Raw genomic sequence first — 16,956 nt, forward strand, 5'->3', positions numbered from 1 at the left:
GAGCTGTGCTTCTCTTCGTTGAATTTGGAAAAACATCAAGCAAGACTTAAGTCTTGATCGAAAATCCCTCAAATGTCACTCACTGATGGAAAACATCAAATAACTTCTAGTGAAGTAGTGGCTGCAGGGAGAAGGGAGAGATAAAAGACTTTGCTTGTTTTAAATTAGTGATCTCATGGAGAGGTACTGTGGCAAGGTAGCACTGGTTATATGAGGTAACAGCTGCTGAATGGCATTTTAGGAAACATGAAAAAATATTTAAATTAAAATGCGCAGCAGAGGTGGGGGGACCAAGGACAGCCTGGTAGCATTCTGTGACAGCTGACTGGTGGAGCTGAGCTGCTGTTTTGTGTGGCTGTAGCTGTGCAGTGGCTGGGCCTTGGTTTGTGTGGTCAGCAAAGCTGTTCTCTCACCTCTGGTTCCCTGTTTGCGGCCGCTGCCGTGAATCCGTCCATTTTCCAGTGGAAGCTGAAAGCAGTAACTGTGTGCCCAGAGCTCCTGAGGAGCTCACTAATCTCCAGCGTTTGGATTGGAGGGATAAAAGGCTGGGAGGATCAAATAAGTGCCAAGTTTTGGCCTGACCTTGACTTCTTTGTCTAAATGACTTCCTTTATCAGACTTGCTTACTTTGTTTTGTTTGATCCTGGTCCCCTGCTCAAGCCCAGCTTCTGGCCTTTGCCACTCCGGTTATATTTGTGCAGTGTCTCCACTTTATCAGCTGGATTGTTGCTGCCCCTTGAAAATTTTGTTCTCTCCAGCAACAAAATTACAAGTAAATGAAGTAATTTGGTAGCTTCATGTAGCCAATACCAGCACTGTACTGGAATATAGGCACTTTAGAGCCCAGGGTTCATGAACTAAGATCAAATAGTGTGGTTTTTGTCTCTGAGCAGGTTCACTGAGTTGGTTTCCATTTCAGTATTAATGGAGGTGGAAAAGAAACTCAGACTAGTATTATTGACAAATTTAAACTCTAGTTTGGAGATCCTGATGAAGCTTTGATAAAACACAGTCTTGCATGCACTTGAACATTGAGCTGAAGTCATGTGAATACTGTGGTTTTGATGCCTACTGGAATCTTCAATCCTGTTTCTAGGAGTTTCATGTTCGATGTAAAGTGGACCAGAAGGCATTGTTGACTATTACAAATTAAATTTTGGAATCATGTGGACTACCTGGGTAAATGCAATGACTTTGAGAATGTTCCTTGGAAACATAATTTTAATGTAGTGTTCTTTCAATTTTTATTCCTCAAGTAGTGTTACTAGATAATGCCTGTGAATAATTAAAATAACCTTGCGCTAACCTTTGCTGTTTGTTTTATTCTTGTTTCTTTTGTTTTTCCCAGGACAAAATGGCCAAAATGGAGGTCAAGACATCGCTTTTAGACGACATGATTGGGGTGGGAGATATGGTTCTTTTAGAGCCACTTAATGAAGACTCCTTCATCAATAACCTGAAGAAGCGCTTTGATCACAATGAAGTTTATGTGAGTATATGTTAAAAAATAACATCCTATGGGGAGCTATGCTGCCATTCTTAAGATATGTGTTTATTTATAAGAATACACACAGACTGAATGCCTGAACATTATCTATTGTATTAGGGATGTTTTAAACCTTACTTGTGCTGTAGCCTTTCCTGTACTACATTCTTTGCATTTGATCTTCCCCATCTGGGGTATTTTTTCTTTTTCTCCATTACATGACATGGGAGACCTCTGATTTTCATAAAGAGCAGTTCCAGAACTGCTGCTGGCAGTAACTTTGATGCTCCTGTTGTCAGAGGGCATTGCAGTTATAAATAATTCATATACAGGGAAGGCACTTCCAGGATGTTACAGCGGCTGAAGCAGAAACAATACACGCTCAGAGTATGCTAAGGGTATCTTAAATATTGCCTGCTATCTTTGATTTGCAAAAAGGTTATGTTTATTACAAAGGTTGGGTTTTAAACTAAATACAATGAGCTTGGATATATGTGGAAGTAATCAAAGTCTTCAGGCATATTAATCTCTGAGTGATGATCACAGGAGAGATGTTGTGAACTGGCAGTTAGAACACAGGCAGGGAATGAAGAGGCAAATGGTGATTCCAGTTAAGCTTTTAATTTCCTGCTTCATCTCTTTGTTCCACTTTTGCTAAAATGTGCACGGTATTGTATCTGTTTTATTGCTTAGGGTGTGTGAACTTAACAGTTTGAAGAGACTTTCCAAGGCTGCTGGTGAGCCTAAATATTTAAACCAAAGTATATCTGTGATCTGCAAGCCATCGTGTCTGCAGCTTACTAAAATCAAAGAGATGATCTGTACTTAATTATAATTTAGTCTTCCTCCCCTTTTTAATTTTTGGGGTGATTATATTTTTCATTCTTGCTGAGCATTTGAACCATGATGGTTTCGTTATTCTGGAGATTGGAAAGGAAAAGGTATGGGAGGATCTGTGCTATTTTTGTTTGCTTCTTCTATCTCTTAGCTATAGTCTATAGCTAAGAGATAGAAGAAGCTAATAGTCTGCTATTCATTGTCTGCCATGTCTTTCTTCTCAATTTTTTGTTCAATCAGGCCTGCTCCCTTTTCTGTGCACATTAGATTGGTAATACACAGTTGCTCCTAACTGCTATTGTATTATTTCCACTGATTGCTCCTTCAGGTTGTACTGACAATTTAAGTTAAACAGTAAAATTAGATTAAGAAAAGACTCTCAGTATACATGAAAATCTTGTTTGAAGAAGAAACCAAAACGATGCATATTTGTGGAAACGTTTTTTCCTCAATGGTTAAAAAAATTAACCTTTTTTGTTTTTAAACTTCTGTTATACCTTTGAGAGTTACATTTGCAAAACTTTGTGTCTTGAATTTTCCTTGGTCCTTGAAAATGGGTTCTGTTCCCTATGGATAACCCTTGGTTGTTGATACAGACAAGTAGATATTAGACTTCTCTTTTCTGCTCTTTCCTCTTGTTTCTGGCAAATCCTTCATTTTCAATAACTGCAGTGGCTGCCTCTTCTGGGAATCAGAGGTTTTTTTTCCAGTCCGTGGCTTGTATGCTTAATATGTTCCACATCAGTTTTAGGGTTAATACTCTATTCCTAGTGTCTGCAGTAACAGTGGGTGATTCTGAATCATCCCATTCCATTTAACTCAAGAAAATATGAAGGAAAAGAAAATGAAAGAGCTGTTTGCCTGGAGATTAAAGGAGACCCAGCCTTTGATATGACCCACTTTGGGTCATATTTGAAAGTTTTATTTAAAGCAATAAAGATGCAGACCTGTTCTGTGAGGGCATCCTGGACTGTGCAGTTTCTTATGAAGGATTGCTATAAATCTTATGCAAGGGGATTTCCCAAAGGGGGTTTTGGTTTCTTTTTTTTTTTTTCCAGTCAACTTATGTGGATTTTCCTGTCAACTCCTATGGATTGCATTTAATTACGTGTTTCTGCTTAATTCAGACTAGATATGTTTTTTCTTGAAAGAAACTGAATGCTTAATGGCAAATGGGTGTTCTATTTTGTTATTCTCTGCTGTTATGAGCTAGCTGACAATGTGTGTTCAAACACACATTTCTTTAAGATGGTGACATTGGAATATGTATTTCCCCCAGTTTCTGATTCTGCTGCACCTGGCACTGATGTGCAATTTAATTATCTGTATTATGTTCTTTGGTAGGTGATACCAGGTGCCACTTTTCCCTAGCAAGGTAGGATCCTTTGGCTTGCAGGTGGGAAGGTCTGTTTTTTCAAGGTCTTACAAGCTCTGTGTGTGAATCTAGAATTTGAAGGCCAAATGTCACAGATCTTTGCAAATATTAAAACATTCACTATGTACAGTGGTGGAAAAGAGAGGTGTTCATGCCTGTGCCACATGCTGCTTCCAAGTATGCAAGTTACTTGGCTTGTGATGCTGCATGGTTTTATTTACCAAATCACTTGAGGAATATTGTCTCCTCTCCATATCAGCTGGGTTTTGCTGCCTTGCGAATTTTTTGCATATTTTAGAAAATTTGTAAAACAGTAACAGTTGGAATGGTGCTCACTGTAACAACCACGTTAATTTTCAAGTACAAACTCTTCTCCACCTTCTCCTTGCTGCTGCCACTCATGGCAACTACAGTTTGCATTTCTGGTTTTAGACTCTGATGGGGACAATGGAGCCTCTGTTACACCTGGAAGTAGGGCTTGTTTTACCATGTAAAATCTGTAGTTTGCATCCAGGGGAAACCAAATTGCACTACTGAAGAGCTGCTGCTGGTGCTTAACCAAGACTGCAGATTTCTGCTCCTCCAACAAGCTGCATAGTGAAATTGACCTCTCAGGATCCTTTCAGAGGGCAGTAGGAATGGACTTGTCCTTTAATGGCTGAGCTGTGGGCTTAAGTTCAGCCCTCATGTCAGTATTCCACTGCAGGCACTGCCAGAAGTTGTGCTCAAGTTTAAAGAACAAAGTCAAGCTGCAGCAAACCAGGCTTACCCAACATGGTTTCCTGCAGACTAAAGGCTCTGTCAGTGCTACATATGTTAGTTTTTAAAGGGAGTTGCAGTTGTAACCTTCAGGAGGGTTTGTTGTGAGGAATGAGACCTGTAACATGGATAACGTTGAAGATGCTGTGAGGTTGGCCAGGTGCTGCACGATGGTGTTAGCCATTCTTGGTAGGTAAACTCACTAAGGGGACTTAGAGAGAGATGGACACAAGCTTTTTAGTAAAGCCTATTGTGACAGGATGAGGAATATTGGTTTTAAACTCAGAGGGTAGATTTAGACTAGATAATAAGCAAGAAATTTTCTTTATGATGTGGATAGTAAAACACTGTAACAGGCCATCCAGAGAGGTGATAGGTGATGAGGTGATTGCCTCATCCCTGGAAGCATTCAAGGTCACCATGGAGATGGATTCTGAGCAACCTGATCTAGTTGGAGATGTCCCTGTTCATTGCAGGGGGCATTGTTTGGACTACAGACCTTTAAATATTCCTGCCAACCCAAACTCTTCTGTGATTCTATGACATGTGAGACTCAGATCGAGCCATCAGTGAACAATGCCAAACCTCTCCCCTCCCCATAGCCAAGGATGACAAGATGGTTTGGCTCATTCCACTAGAAGACTTTGTGCCTTTTCTAGTCTCTTTCACAGTTTTTATGTTCGATGCTGAATGTTTGATGTTGGAGATCCTAGTGCCAGCTCCATCTGCCCCTTTGAAACTCTAGATCTTCTCCACCAGAGCTCCCTTTGCAAGAGGCAAAGCTCTTTAGCTCTGGATCCTCTGATGGCCCTTTTGTATCATCCCAGGCACATTCACTGTAAGCCCTTCAAGAACACTTCATGCCATGGTGCAAACATGGCAATGAGCTCCCTCCTAAGAGTGAGGGAGCAGACTGTGGCCTGATTACCTGTTGTTCAATTTTATGTGTATTTGGTGGAAAGTTTAATAGACTTGGGTGTTGTGTTACATACTAGAGCACAAAGCTGGAGGCTGTGCCTATAAAAATAAGCATGAAGGCTGGTGGAGCTGGAGTTAGGCCAAATATTCTACTAAAGACCATCAAATTCTGCAGTAATCTCATGCTGAGTGGCTTTGGGAGGGGGAGGGTTTGTTGGGTAACACGCATGTGTTAATTGGAAATGGGAATCTTAGAGTTTAGTCATGTCTGGAAATGTCTGAGGTATGTCTGACCAAGAAAAATCTCATTAGAAAGCTGTAATTGTTTATTATATTGTTTTTGCAACTCTTAAAGTTTACATTGATAAAATTTGCATTGCTGTTCCACAAAAGCTCTTTTCTGTAACTGTTGGTAACAAAAGCCCGTGGGAGTCTTTCGTTAACTTTACGAAGTAAAATGTGGCTCATGGGCAATGCATTAGCAAGTAGGAAAGAATCCCACAATGTTGATTATTTGAAGGTTTCAGGGAGCACTTTGTGTGGTTAAAATGTGTGACCTGCAGACCGCATGGAAAACTTTAAATACATTCATAAAATTCAGTTTGTGTGTGATTGATGAATTTTTGACTTGTTCTGTTGAACTCCCTCTCTTAAGGTTTGTTTTTTTTTTCTGAGTTGGCTGAAATATGCTCGCCGAATCCGATTCAGCAATTATTTTTCCTTTGCAGTTTGGGATGCTGACAAATGGGAGGGGGCATCTGTCTATATATACATTTACAGTGACTCATGAATGGTAGAGATTTTGGGTAAAATGTAGTGTTTGTATTGGTCTGAAACTTATTTTTATGCTGGGTTTGCTGTTTTGTGAGAGATGTGGAAGTGTCAAGGGAGGTGTGAGGAGTCTGGAGGGGAGGGGAGCTGTGTAGGCTCACAGGAGTCAGCCTTTAGAGGTCAGATATGGCTTTATTCTGCTGCCCTGCAGATTTTTCCCCACAGTTATGTTGTTTCTTGAAGTCTTCCCAAATTTGCAGAGGTCAACATTTTGTTCCTTACAAGAAAATGTTTGTTTGCTTTTTGTTCTTACAACAAAACAGAATCTTTCTCTGATGTCAGCGTTTAATTTGTACTTTCTGGTGCGTGGAGTTTGTGGGCTGCTTTGGGCAGCAGCAGTCTTATGTTACTGAACATTTGTTGTTTTATCACTGAAACATTAAATATTTGGCATTCCAGGGTAATAACTCTTGTTTTATCTGTTTGAGGTACCATCCTTGTGGCTGCCTTCTGCTGGCATGGCTGTTGACATGTGCTTGTTTCATAGACTGAGCTGCTTCCTGTTGATCTTGATTGCTTTAATATTTTAGGGTTAACCTTTTTGGGTTTGACTTGCTTTTACTCCACTGTGTCTGTCTATACTATTGATTCATCCATTTTCAGCTACCTTAGATTATTTAGGACTTCACTGAATTGCTGTCAAGCACAGTTTCTTTGTTCCTGCTGCACTCGTACCTGGTATTCCAGATGCTACATTTGCAAGAACAGGGTAGGGAACGCATTTATGTGAATGAGACCAATTGTCCTGGTCTGCATCAGCCTTGTGTAACCATCCCATTGATGCTGTGAAGAAGAGACTTGTATTGGGCAACACAAATGCAGCTTACTGGGAAGATCTGTGTGGTAGTAGTAACTGAGTGACTGTTGAAGTTCAATTTTATTCTCAGTTTTATTATGCTGATGCCAGCATGATCATGCTCACCTTTAAAATGTTGTTCTTGGGGCCAGGTGGGGTCCTTGGCAGGGTTTTGATGAGGGCTGCTGTCCCCTGTGGATTTAGGGTACGTCATAGCTGCGTGTGTGCTGGCTGGTGGCAGGACTGTGCTTTGCTGCTCCTGCAGCAACGCGCATGAGAGTCTTTCCTCCTGCCAGATCTGACCCTGATCTCTTGTCCTTTCATGTGTTTACTTGTGTTTAGCCAGCGAGTCCATCCTGGGCTGCTGATCTCCCTTTGGGAGTTTGAGGAGTGGCAGGTGTGGTGGCTGTCCAGCTTCCTAAAGGCAGGATGGTTTGAGAGCTGGATCAGAGCAGCCTCCATCTGCCTGTGATGGGAGCCCAGGGGACCTGAGTTTCCTGCCATCTCCTTCTCTTTCTCCCTTGGGAAATGCCTGTGTCAATTTGAGCAATTTTCCCATCAGTGCCTCAACAGTTTTGCCCTTTGAGGGAAGCTACTGAGTTGTAGTAATAATATTGTTGCAGCTGCCACAGGCTAGGACCTTGAAGCCTGCTGCTTCTTCAGATGTGAAGAAAGGCTTATGTGCCCAAGGCACATCTTTTCTGTGATAGCTTGTGGCCTAAGAAGTATTCTGCCTCCCTGCAAATCTTCCTTTGCTTTGTTATCTAGATAAAAATCCTGTGGGTCCTCTGGCCCTTCACACCAGCCTGCTCCAGCAAAACAAACTTTATAACTTGCCCAGAGTCAGGAGTAAAGATTTTCACAGCAGGTTGGCTGCTTTTTACCTTGAAGTGCTTTGTGGGAGGAGAGTTATTTATCTCAAGGCAGTGCTTTGTTTCCTTTCCTTTTTGTACAGCTCCCAGGATTCAGAGCCTCGTGTTTGAGGCACTGCTTGTGGGGCTCCATGCAGTATTTGCATGAAGGAGTAAGAAAACAGTAATAAGGATCAGAGAAAACTGAATGTATTTGGTGGGCTGTGTGTAGGGGTCTTCTCCTCCCCTACACACTCCTTCTTTTTTGCCTCTGATGTGATACTTTGAAAAAGAGAGGGGAAAGTGTAGGAAATGCCTCCGGTTACAGTGTTAGCTTTGCCTCAAAATACTGTGTATTTCTTCACTAAGGTGATGATGACATCTGGGTCATTTTGTGATGGTTTCAGTGCACATTATATGATAGCAAAACACTGAAGGAAGATTAATTAAAGACTGACAAATGAAAAAATAGAAGCAAAAATGTCCAAGGGCTGTAAAAACACGGCTTTCACCCTGAAGAGCATAGGATAGCCTTGGCTGCAAAAGGGCAAAAAGTTCCCCTTCTCTCCCCCCACCTTTCATTCATACAGAAATAATGGAATATTTTGGAATGAATGCTCTCACTAATGTTTTCACCAGTGGTTTCTTGGCACAGACATATCCAATCTCCAGCTACTGTTTGCTTGTGAAAACAAGTTTTTCCCTTTTGAAAAGTGAGCAAGCACTGATGTTTGAGGGTGCTTAAACAGTGTCTTGAAAATTCCTCATGTCACTTTTGAGTTGACTTCTTCATTGCCTATTTTCAGGTTTTGCCTGTATTTATATCCTGTGTATGGACTCTTTTTGTTTGTATAAATCATCCCAGTGTAGCCAGAGAGGAGACGAGCAGAGATGATTAGCCTGCTTCATTAATAACAGCACTGGAGTCTGTTCATGATGATATTGAGGTTAGCAGCAATGTTCACTGAGCAGGGCAGAGATTTCTGTGCCCTCAAGAAGCTCAGAAGTGAAACCTGATCATCTGCGCTCGTGCATGCACATGGCGTACTCGCTCCGACTTGCAGTGTGGGTGTCTTCTGGCAAATGAGCTGCTCTTACTCCAGGGCTTGGATCTCAAACAGCTTGCAGTGCAGTTAAGGGCTTGATCCTGGCCACTGCTGGCTGCCCACAGCTTGTCCAGGCTGCTGCTGCTTGCACAGTGGCTTGCAGGATCAAGCCCATATTGAAGGACATTTTAGTAGTGTGGTTATCCTCTTTGACTTAGGTTGCCTGTGTTGTTGTTGTTTGCTCTGGGATGCAAATGTGGGCTTCTGCCTTTGTGTGACCTCCTTGAGCTTTCTTTCTTGAGTCATTATATCAGCCATTAATGTACTTTGTACAGGACTGTTATTTTGTCTCCTCACTTTCTTATTTTCCTTGATTGTTTTTCCCTTCTTATCCCTTCAGGACCTCATCCACTGCTCTTCTAGGTAGGTATTTTTACAGCCTTTACTGTCCCATGCAGGTTTTACATGGCTGCCTGTCCTGGTTAATAACTGCATTAAGCACAGAGAGTAGTTTACCAGGATTGGGGGTTTTTCCTATTACAACATACAGACTTTGTCCACTGTATCTCTGGGACTAAAATGCTGTTTCCGAGAAGGTGGGCTTGAGCAAGAGGGTTTTCATCATCATGGAGAATAGTCTGTGTTTGTTCAGCAGTCCAGTGATATATTTCCCTGCTCTCACTGAAGCACAAGGAGTGTTGGTTCAGCATTGCCTCAACCTGAAGTGCAGCTGCTCAGCTTGGATCACAGGTGGAGTTTATTTTGTATGTGCTGCTGTGGAACAGTGCCTGCAAACCCTGGAGTGTTACAGGATGAAATCCACCTCTGTTTGTTTGTTTGTTTGTCTTTTTCAAGTACCCGGCCCATCCCTCTCCACCAAGCAATACAAACACCTCCATTGCCATACACAGGAATGAGTAAATCAAAGCCCCAGAAACAGCAATGGGCTCAGGTGGTTTTGCTTTTGGTCTTCACGTTGCTGTCTTCCTTACTCTTTTAAAACATTGTCTCTTGCAGCTTTGTGCTTCCAACCTGAAAAAAACACGATGGACCAGACGCACGGTGCATTTAGCTATTTTGTTATGGCCAGCCACACTGTAAAACAAATTTGAGCTCACAACATGATTGTTCAAATAATAGCTGATATTTTAATACAGTACTGATCTAGCTGGTAATGCTTATTAAAATAGGAAACTTCAATATAGAGTAAAGTTGCAGTTTTAAATTTGCCTGGCTCTGTTTGAGATTGAGACAGCTCAAAACACTTAGAACATGTAAGTACAGGCTTCCTCTGCCATCTCCTTGGCCTCAGCTGTTCTGAACATGCAGTGGCACACATGCTTATGAGTCGGCAAGATCCAGAACTGCAGTAGGTCAGGCAAATACAAAGGAAAATGAGTATTATATTAGCAAGATAATTTTCACGTGTCACATTAAAAAAACCACCCAAAAACCAAAACACAGCTCTCCTCCACCACAATGAAAACAGTGCTGGGAAGCCTTGGTTTGGGATTAATTCCAATAAAACCTAGTCACACTTTTCTTTGATCTACTTTGTCTCCCATTTCAATGAAACGTTTTGGTGGCATGATCTGAAACTCTTCAAAGATCTAGGAACCAAATGATTATTTGAGCATAGCCATTACTAAAGCAATGTGCATTATGTGTATCTGGAGTATTAAAATTGGCCTGCATAAATGGAAGAATCCAAACTAGCAATCTTATTTTACTAAAATTTCTTTGTTTTCTATTTCTGTGCTCCAAAGTTTGACACATTAAATAAATAGAGAGAAACCTTGTTGCCCCCTGGGAATTAGTGCACTTGCCAGGTACATTTGTACTTGGGGCATTTTTACAGCAGGACTGACTTGTGTGCAGCAGCAATTTCTCTGGGCTATTACAGGCTACAAGAGGTAAGAAGCAGTGGGTTTGTTTTTAGCAGAGCTGACAAAAGGGATGTAGGCTACAATTCCAAAAGGCTTGCCACAAATCCGTGTAGATGTTGAATGATTTTAACCTCTGCAGAAGGTTGCTTTGCAGAGATTGCCACAGATCCAGAAAAGCTTTTAAGGCTACAGAGTAGGCTTTTATGACAGCCCCAGCTGGACAACTTCTGTGCTTCTGCCTCAACTGGTGTCAGTAGTGTTCCCTGGCTTCTGCAGATCCAGTCTCCTCTCTTCTGGTCTTTGGGGCACTGCAAGTCTAACTTTGACAGGAGGAAAAACAGCTTTATTAATATACTGTGTCCCAGGGTGTGAAATATATTCTCCTGTTAGTTGTACTAGTGCTCTTCTAAAGGATGCCCTTCTTGGGTTGGCCTGCACTGCCTCTATGCTGTGTACCAGATTTCACTGTGCACCCTGGCAGCAGAGGTTGTTTGGGGACCTTTCACTGGGCTCACTGAAAGGTGTCTGCAGCCTCTTAGCTGGAAATGTCCAGTTTATAGCAACAACTTTCCCTAACCTTTGACTGGGAAGAGGCTGCTGCCTGTACATTTCTCACAAGCAGCAAGAGCCTGATCCTGCTATTTGAGGCTTTTTCTTAAGCCAGTCTGCTTGGGTGAGAGAGGCTCAGAAGGCCTTGCATGGTCCTTGCAAACTGGAAGTAGCATTAATATCTTGTCCCAAGTGGTTACATTGGCCTCCAGTCCTAGGGGAAGAAAATGGGACATCAAAGAGTCTTGGTCATTGCATCTGGACCAGTACTTAGAAGTGATGTGTAACAAACATGAACAGCTTTTCTAGTTGAATTGGAATTTGGAATTTTCTTCCTGCTTGAGGTGTTAACCCCTTATCTGAACAGGAATGAGTTGTATGTGTTGTTTTGGTGGAGAATGCAGAGTGTGTTGTTATTTAAGCTGACAGAAATTTGAATGCTCTGTTCTGAAGCAGTGTTGTCACACCACGTGAGAGATGCACTGAGAAATGATGAGTGAGGGTCCTTTTGCTTTGTGTTCTGAGCAAAAACTCACAGAATTCACCTCTGTGAGTTGCATTAAAGTAGAAGTTGGGAGGAAGGAGTGTTATTAGGAGTCTAGTTAGCAAAAATTCAGGAGACAGCAGATCTCATCCAAACTTGCATGAGGAGACCATGTCAAACCAAGAAAGAAATCAAATCTCCTGCCTGTATTCTGTGCATCCATCATCATGAGGCCAACTCTTCTTTCGTTTTTGTCCTTAAGCAGAGAAATTCAATAATCTCTTTTGTCCCTGGGGTGCTGTGGTATGGTCTCCCACTACTCTTGGGCGTTCTGCCTTCAGCACTGGAATGTTCCTGTGCTTGTCGCTCGCTCGAGGATTTAAGCCATTTATTTTGTTTGTTTATAATAGAGCTCTGGTGGGAAGACAGATGTTATGTGGGAAAGCTATTTTCCGGATCTGCTTATCCCTGTTATGTGCAGTCTCACAGACCACCAGTAGCAAGTAGCTATTAGGCATCAGCTTTGAGAGATTGGCATTTTCAGAAGAGGAAATGTATTAGTTCTTGTAAGCAGCTTTGCAACAAACCCAATGACTTCTTGGCACACTTTGGCTTGGTGTTTAAAATGGATTGGAGTATGTCTTTGTTTCAATACAGTCATTTGACCTTTTGAAATATTAGTATTTTAGGAAATGGCCCATATTTGTTTGTATCTGGCAGCAAAGAGCTGACTTGAATTCCCAAAATACATTGTCTAAGCAGCACTTAGCTATGAAGACATGGTTCTAAATAAATCTCATTTAAATGCCTGTGTTCAAAATTAAAAATCAAGGTTTTCACTTTCAGTAATCTTTCTTTATCTTGAAGTCCCAGGGTACTTCAAGGAACTTAGCAATTAAATTGTATGCTATTATGATAGCAGAATAGGGACAAGTCTTTGTGTTCCAAAGAATTCATGTTTCAGAATATAATGTTTAAGATTTGGCCTTCATCTCTCTTCTGCTGATACTTTACAGCACTGGTTTCACAACAGGCTGAGTTCACAAATTCCTAAGATTTAGGAGGAAACAATTTATTATTGTTTTATCAGAAAAGAGTCCTAATTGGGCTATCTGTGCACTTGGGAAGACTAGAAAGCTTCTTAGTCTTGGGCATCTGTTAGTCTTGCCAGGAATCTGTAGACTTCCAAATTGCCAAGGCCGCTTGTATTGAGAGAGAGCAAAGTAAACACTGTAGAAAGGCAATTTTAGCATTTCCATCTTGTTCAGCCAAAGAGATTAGACATAGCTGGAAAATTATTTCCTCCATAGGGGGAGGATGACCACAAAACTAGAACCATTTTTTCTTTATTTGAAGAACATTTACATAAGCACACACTGTGGTGTGTACTTGAAAGGAGCAGAACTCCTAATTTTTTGGCTGCTTCTGATCCATCCCAGGAATAGGAAACACTACAAGGATGAGCTTTAAGAGTCTCTGGAGGCCTCATGCCACTTGTTTTATCACTGCAGTCTGGTTTATTCCACTCAGTTTGGGACAGAAGATGCCATGTGAGTTCACAGCTTGCTTGGGCATACGTGTGCAATGGAAAATTGGAAATATTCCTCTCCTCGCTTTCTGCTTAGGACCAGATTTAGTAGCATTTAGCAGGAAATTGCTTTAGGCATGGAAGTTGGATCTGGAAGGGTTGCAGCAATTAATATTTCTCATTTGTAATTTCAGCCTTGGCCATAATTTGGTGCTCTACTGAACATGCTTGGTCAGTAGCTTGGGCTCCTCATGCCTCTCCTCCCATTTCAAAGTGCAAATTACAGTATTTTCTCTAAGAAGTGTTGTGGGGAAAAATCCAAATAGTGTTTGTCAGATGCTGAGATATCAGCACAGAAGCCCTTTGGAATCATAGCACATTTAAAAAAAAAAAAAACTATTGTTGTTTTTTTTCTTCTGTAGTTACTGCAAATGTAATCCAAGTAATGGGAACCTATGGCTTTCTGTAGAGCATATACACCTCCTAGGGAGCACTGGTTACTGGAAAAAACATGTTTCATCAGGTGTTATTTATTTGTTTCACAGTTGTGCAAAGAGATACCAAACACTTGGGGTTTTTATTACTCTTTGGTCAGTATCTGCAGGCAGGATGGAATGGGGTTTTGGCATTTCTTGCCGCTCAGTGTATTTGTTTGCAGCCCTTGGAGCTGAGGGAGGCGCAGAAAGCTGTGGGATATCTGACAGTAGGCTTAAGGATTCAAGTTTATTGTGTACAGAATTGGTCTTCCTTGAGCCCAGCAGTGCATGGGGTCTAACAGGGTGAAACAACACATTTTTCCCTTTGCTTCCCAAGGGTGATGGTGTGAGTACATTTAGAATCTGAAAATACTAATTGCACTTCACATCTGCTGAGGAACCATGGCAGAAACCTGCCCAAGGCTGTTCCCCTTCAGGCTTCTTCTGTGCCTGGGGCTTTGACAAGGTGACATAAAGTTCCTCCTTGGGAAGAGGGGCACAGTCCAGTGCCAGCCTTGCCTTTTGGGGTTTGGTGTGAGAGGCCAAGGGCTGCAGCAAAGCTTGTGTGACATTTGCCATGCAGATGGAGTCAGTTCTTTGTGAACATCTGTGTCCTTCTGCCTTTCCCTCCCCCAGCTGAATTAGTCACAGAAATATAGTATGATTGGGCTTTCTTTTAGAAAATGTTCATAAGAGGCTTTCAGTTATGCAGAAATAGCTACTTGGGACCCAATAGAGAGAGTATCTAAAAGGTGTTTTGAAAGTTATGAACATATTTATTCATTGCTACAATTAGGCCTTTTTTTTTTGTTTGTTTGTTTCCACAAAATTATTAAATGGGTAAATAATATATAAGCAGCAAAATTATGTCAAAAAGAAAATCCCACAATAATTTTCTCTTTTCCTTCAACAGACATACATTGGCAGTGTGGTGATATCAATAAACCCCTACAGATCTCTACCCATTTATACTCCAGAGAAAGTGGAAGAATACAGAAACCGAAACTTTTATGAACTCAGTCCTCACATGTAAGTACAGCAAAGAAATTTTAGTTTTCATTCTGTCTGGGAACAGATGGTACCAGCTGTCTCTCTCCTCAAAAGATCTGTTGATTAAGGCAACCAAAATGAAAATCACACCACCACTCCCCCAAAATGAATTTTTATTCACTCAGCTGTATTTTAAAGTGAAGTTAAAATGAGTTACTCTTCTTCTTTCATGCACTTAGGGCCTGGTATGTGCATTTCAGAACATTCCTCCCTAACTGTTAGCAGTAGCCAGTATTACAGCACGGTGAAGTAAGCAGTCTGTTTTCAAGGAAATCTGTTTCTTTCAAAGTCCAGGTGCCTCTTGGGAGCCTCGAGGTGTTAAATATGTTTGAATCATATAGTGTTACTTTTGATATCTGAAACTCTTAAATTATCTTCGTGCAATGCAGAAAAAAACCAGCCCTCTCACGATGAATGCAGAAACGTGTTGGATATGTCTGAATGGTCACTGTAGGAAAATTAAAGCTTGGTCTTCTCTGTGCTGGCTGGAAATGAGCCCATTCATAAAGGACAGCCAGAGCATCCTAAATGCATAATGCAAACTTTAGGGCTAAAATAGGATGAATAATAGGACAAAGGTGCTGTTTGCAGGTGTGGGTGGTGTGTCTGAGAGTAAGGTACGTGGTCCTCAAGGTCTGCATGTTGCTGTAATAATTTTACCTTGCCAGTTTTAGAGGTGGGGCTGGAGCCAGCTGTTCCTCCCCTCAGTGACACTGGGAAGGAGAAGGGTTTCCAGCTGGCTGTGGGGTTGCACCTGACCCTTCAGCCACAAATTCAGGAGACTGACTGGGTCAATCAGTGGTCAGATAAGTGTCTAAACAGGGCCATACATTTATACCTCTTGTTTCAGTGTTAACTTTGAGGTTAAATGAAAATTATGTGTACAAAGTGTTCTGCAAGATATTTAGTTAACTGATTAATTTTTTGCCTTAACACTTCATCTGTCACTCTCCCAGAAGCATAGTCTGAAATGCAAACAGCCCAATAATCAGATCAAATAAATTTCTGGTTGTTCTTGGACTTCTTGGTTCTGAACTCTGGCTAAATTCAGGTTTTCTTTCTTCACTGTTTTGTTTAGCAAGCCCAATTGCTTGCTAAATTGACACAGTTCCTTGCTAAAAGAACTTTCTGCTCTGCTAATTTTGTTCAGCTGCATAAAATTTGCTGTCAAATGATGGAGTATTTTAAAAATAAAACTTGTGAGTTAAAGTTTGTCCGACATTCTGAAAGTCAGTATGTACTTGGTTACACCTTGAATCAAGTACATACTAATACATTGATCTCCACGTTTTTCTGTCCCTTGAGAGATGGTTTTTCACAACAGAAATGGTCAAGAGTCATTCTTGTGTGTATTATGAGAGTCTGAACTTGGTAGAAAAGTATTTCATAAACATCATTCATCACTAATGACAATAATTTTATGGTCAGGTTCCCACCTCACAGCAATGACTTCTGGAACCCAAACACTAGAAATCTACTTTAAGAGCAAGAGACTGAAGTGAGAAAATATTGACTTTTAATTTTTGTCATGAGATCTCAATTGCTTGATAGTAATAGATTTTCCTTGCAATTTGGATAGAGTCCCCAATCAAGAAAAGTAGGCCTAATTTGTTTTGGACAGATATGATCTCTTCACAAATTTTCTTTATTTTATATTGCTTCTGTGAGAGTTTTGTCTTCTGACACCTAAGTGTCAGAAGTGGACAAAATATCTTAAAATAAAGGATTAGGAAATAATCTTTGTTTCTATTACATCATTTGTAAACTGTAGAAATATAAAATGATCTTACTTTATGGTGACCTTGCTTCCCTTCCCACCTGTCTCTAGATGCTTATGGGAGTTGCAGAATCAAGAAGAGTCTCTTTTGGCTCTGCTAAAATTGGTAGAATTCTCACCATCTTCAAGAGATATTTGGGCAGTATTGTAGGTGTATAAAATAAGTGCTATGTAGGCTGCCTTATGGCATCTCTGGCAAACCTAAACAACTTCTCATCCCCTTTAGTGTGGAGTTCCTTTGGTGCTGTACCTAAGGATTTGTGCCAGTCCAGTTGTCCAGCCTGCAAACACAGAGCTGGTCCTTGGC

The 16,956-nt window shown here is 41.1% G+C and overlaps 1 protein-coding gene across 4 annotated transcripts in view; it reads left to right on the plus strand.

The window, feature by feature from the left end:
- Positions 1 to 16,956, plus strand: part of MYO1B (myosin IB) — a 108,528-nt gene that overhangs the window by 13,747 nt on the left and 77,825 nt on the right. For all 4 annotated transcript variants that reach the window (XM_066553132.1, XM_066553133.1, XM_066553134.1 and 1 more), the window contains exons 2-3: positions 1,349 to 1,489; positions 14,736 to 14,851. In XM_066553132.1, the coding sequence (XP_066409229.1) occupies positions 1,355 to 1,489; positions 14,736 to 14,851 (251 nt within the window). In that variant the 5' untranslated portion in view covers positions 1,349 to 1,354. The remainder of the gene's footprint in view (positions 1 to 1,348; positions 1,490 to 14,735; positions 14,852 to 16,956) is intronic.

Source organism: Molothrus aeneus, chromosome 7 (assembly GCF_037042795.1).
Source record: "Molothrus aeneus isolate 106 chromosome 7, BPBGC_Maene_1.0, whole genome shotgun sequence".
In the NCBI taxonomy this organism is placed as follows: domain Eukaryota; kingdom Metazoa; phylum Chordata; class Aves; order Passeriformes; family Icteridae; genus Molothrus; species Molothrus aeneus.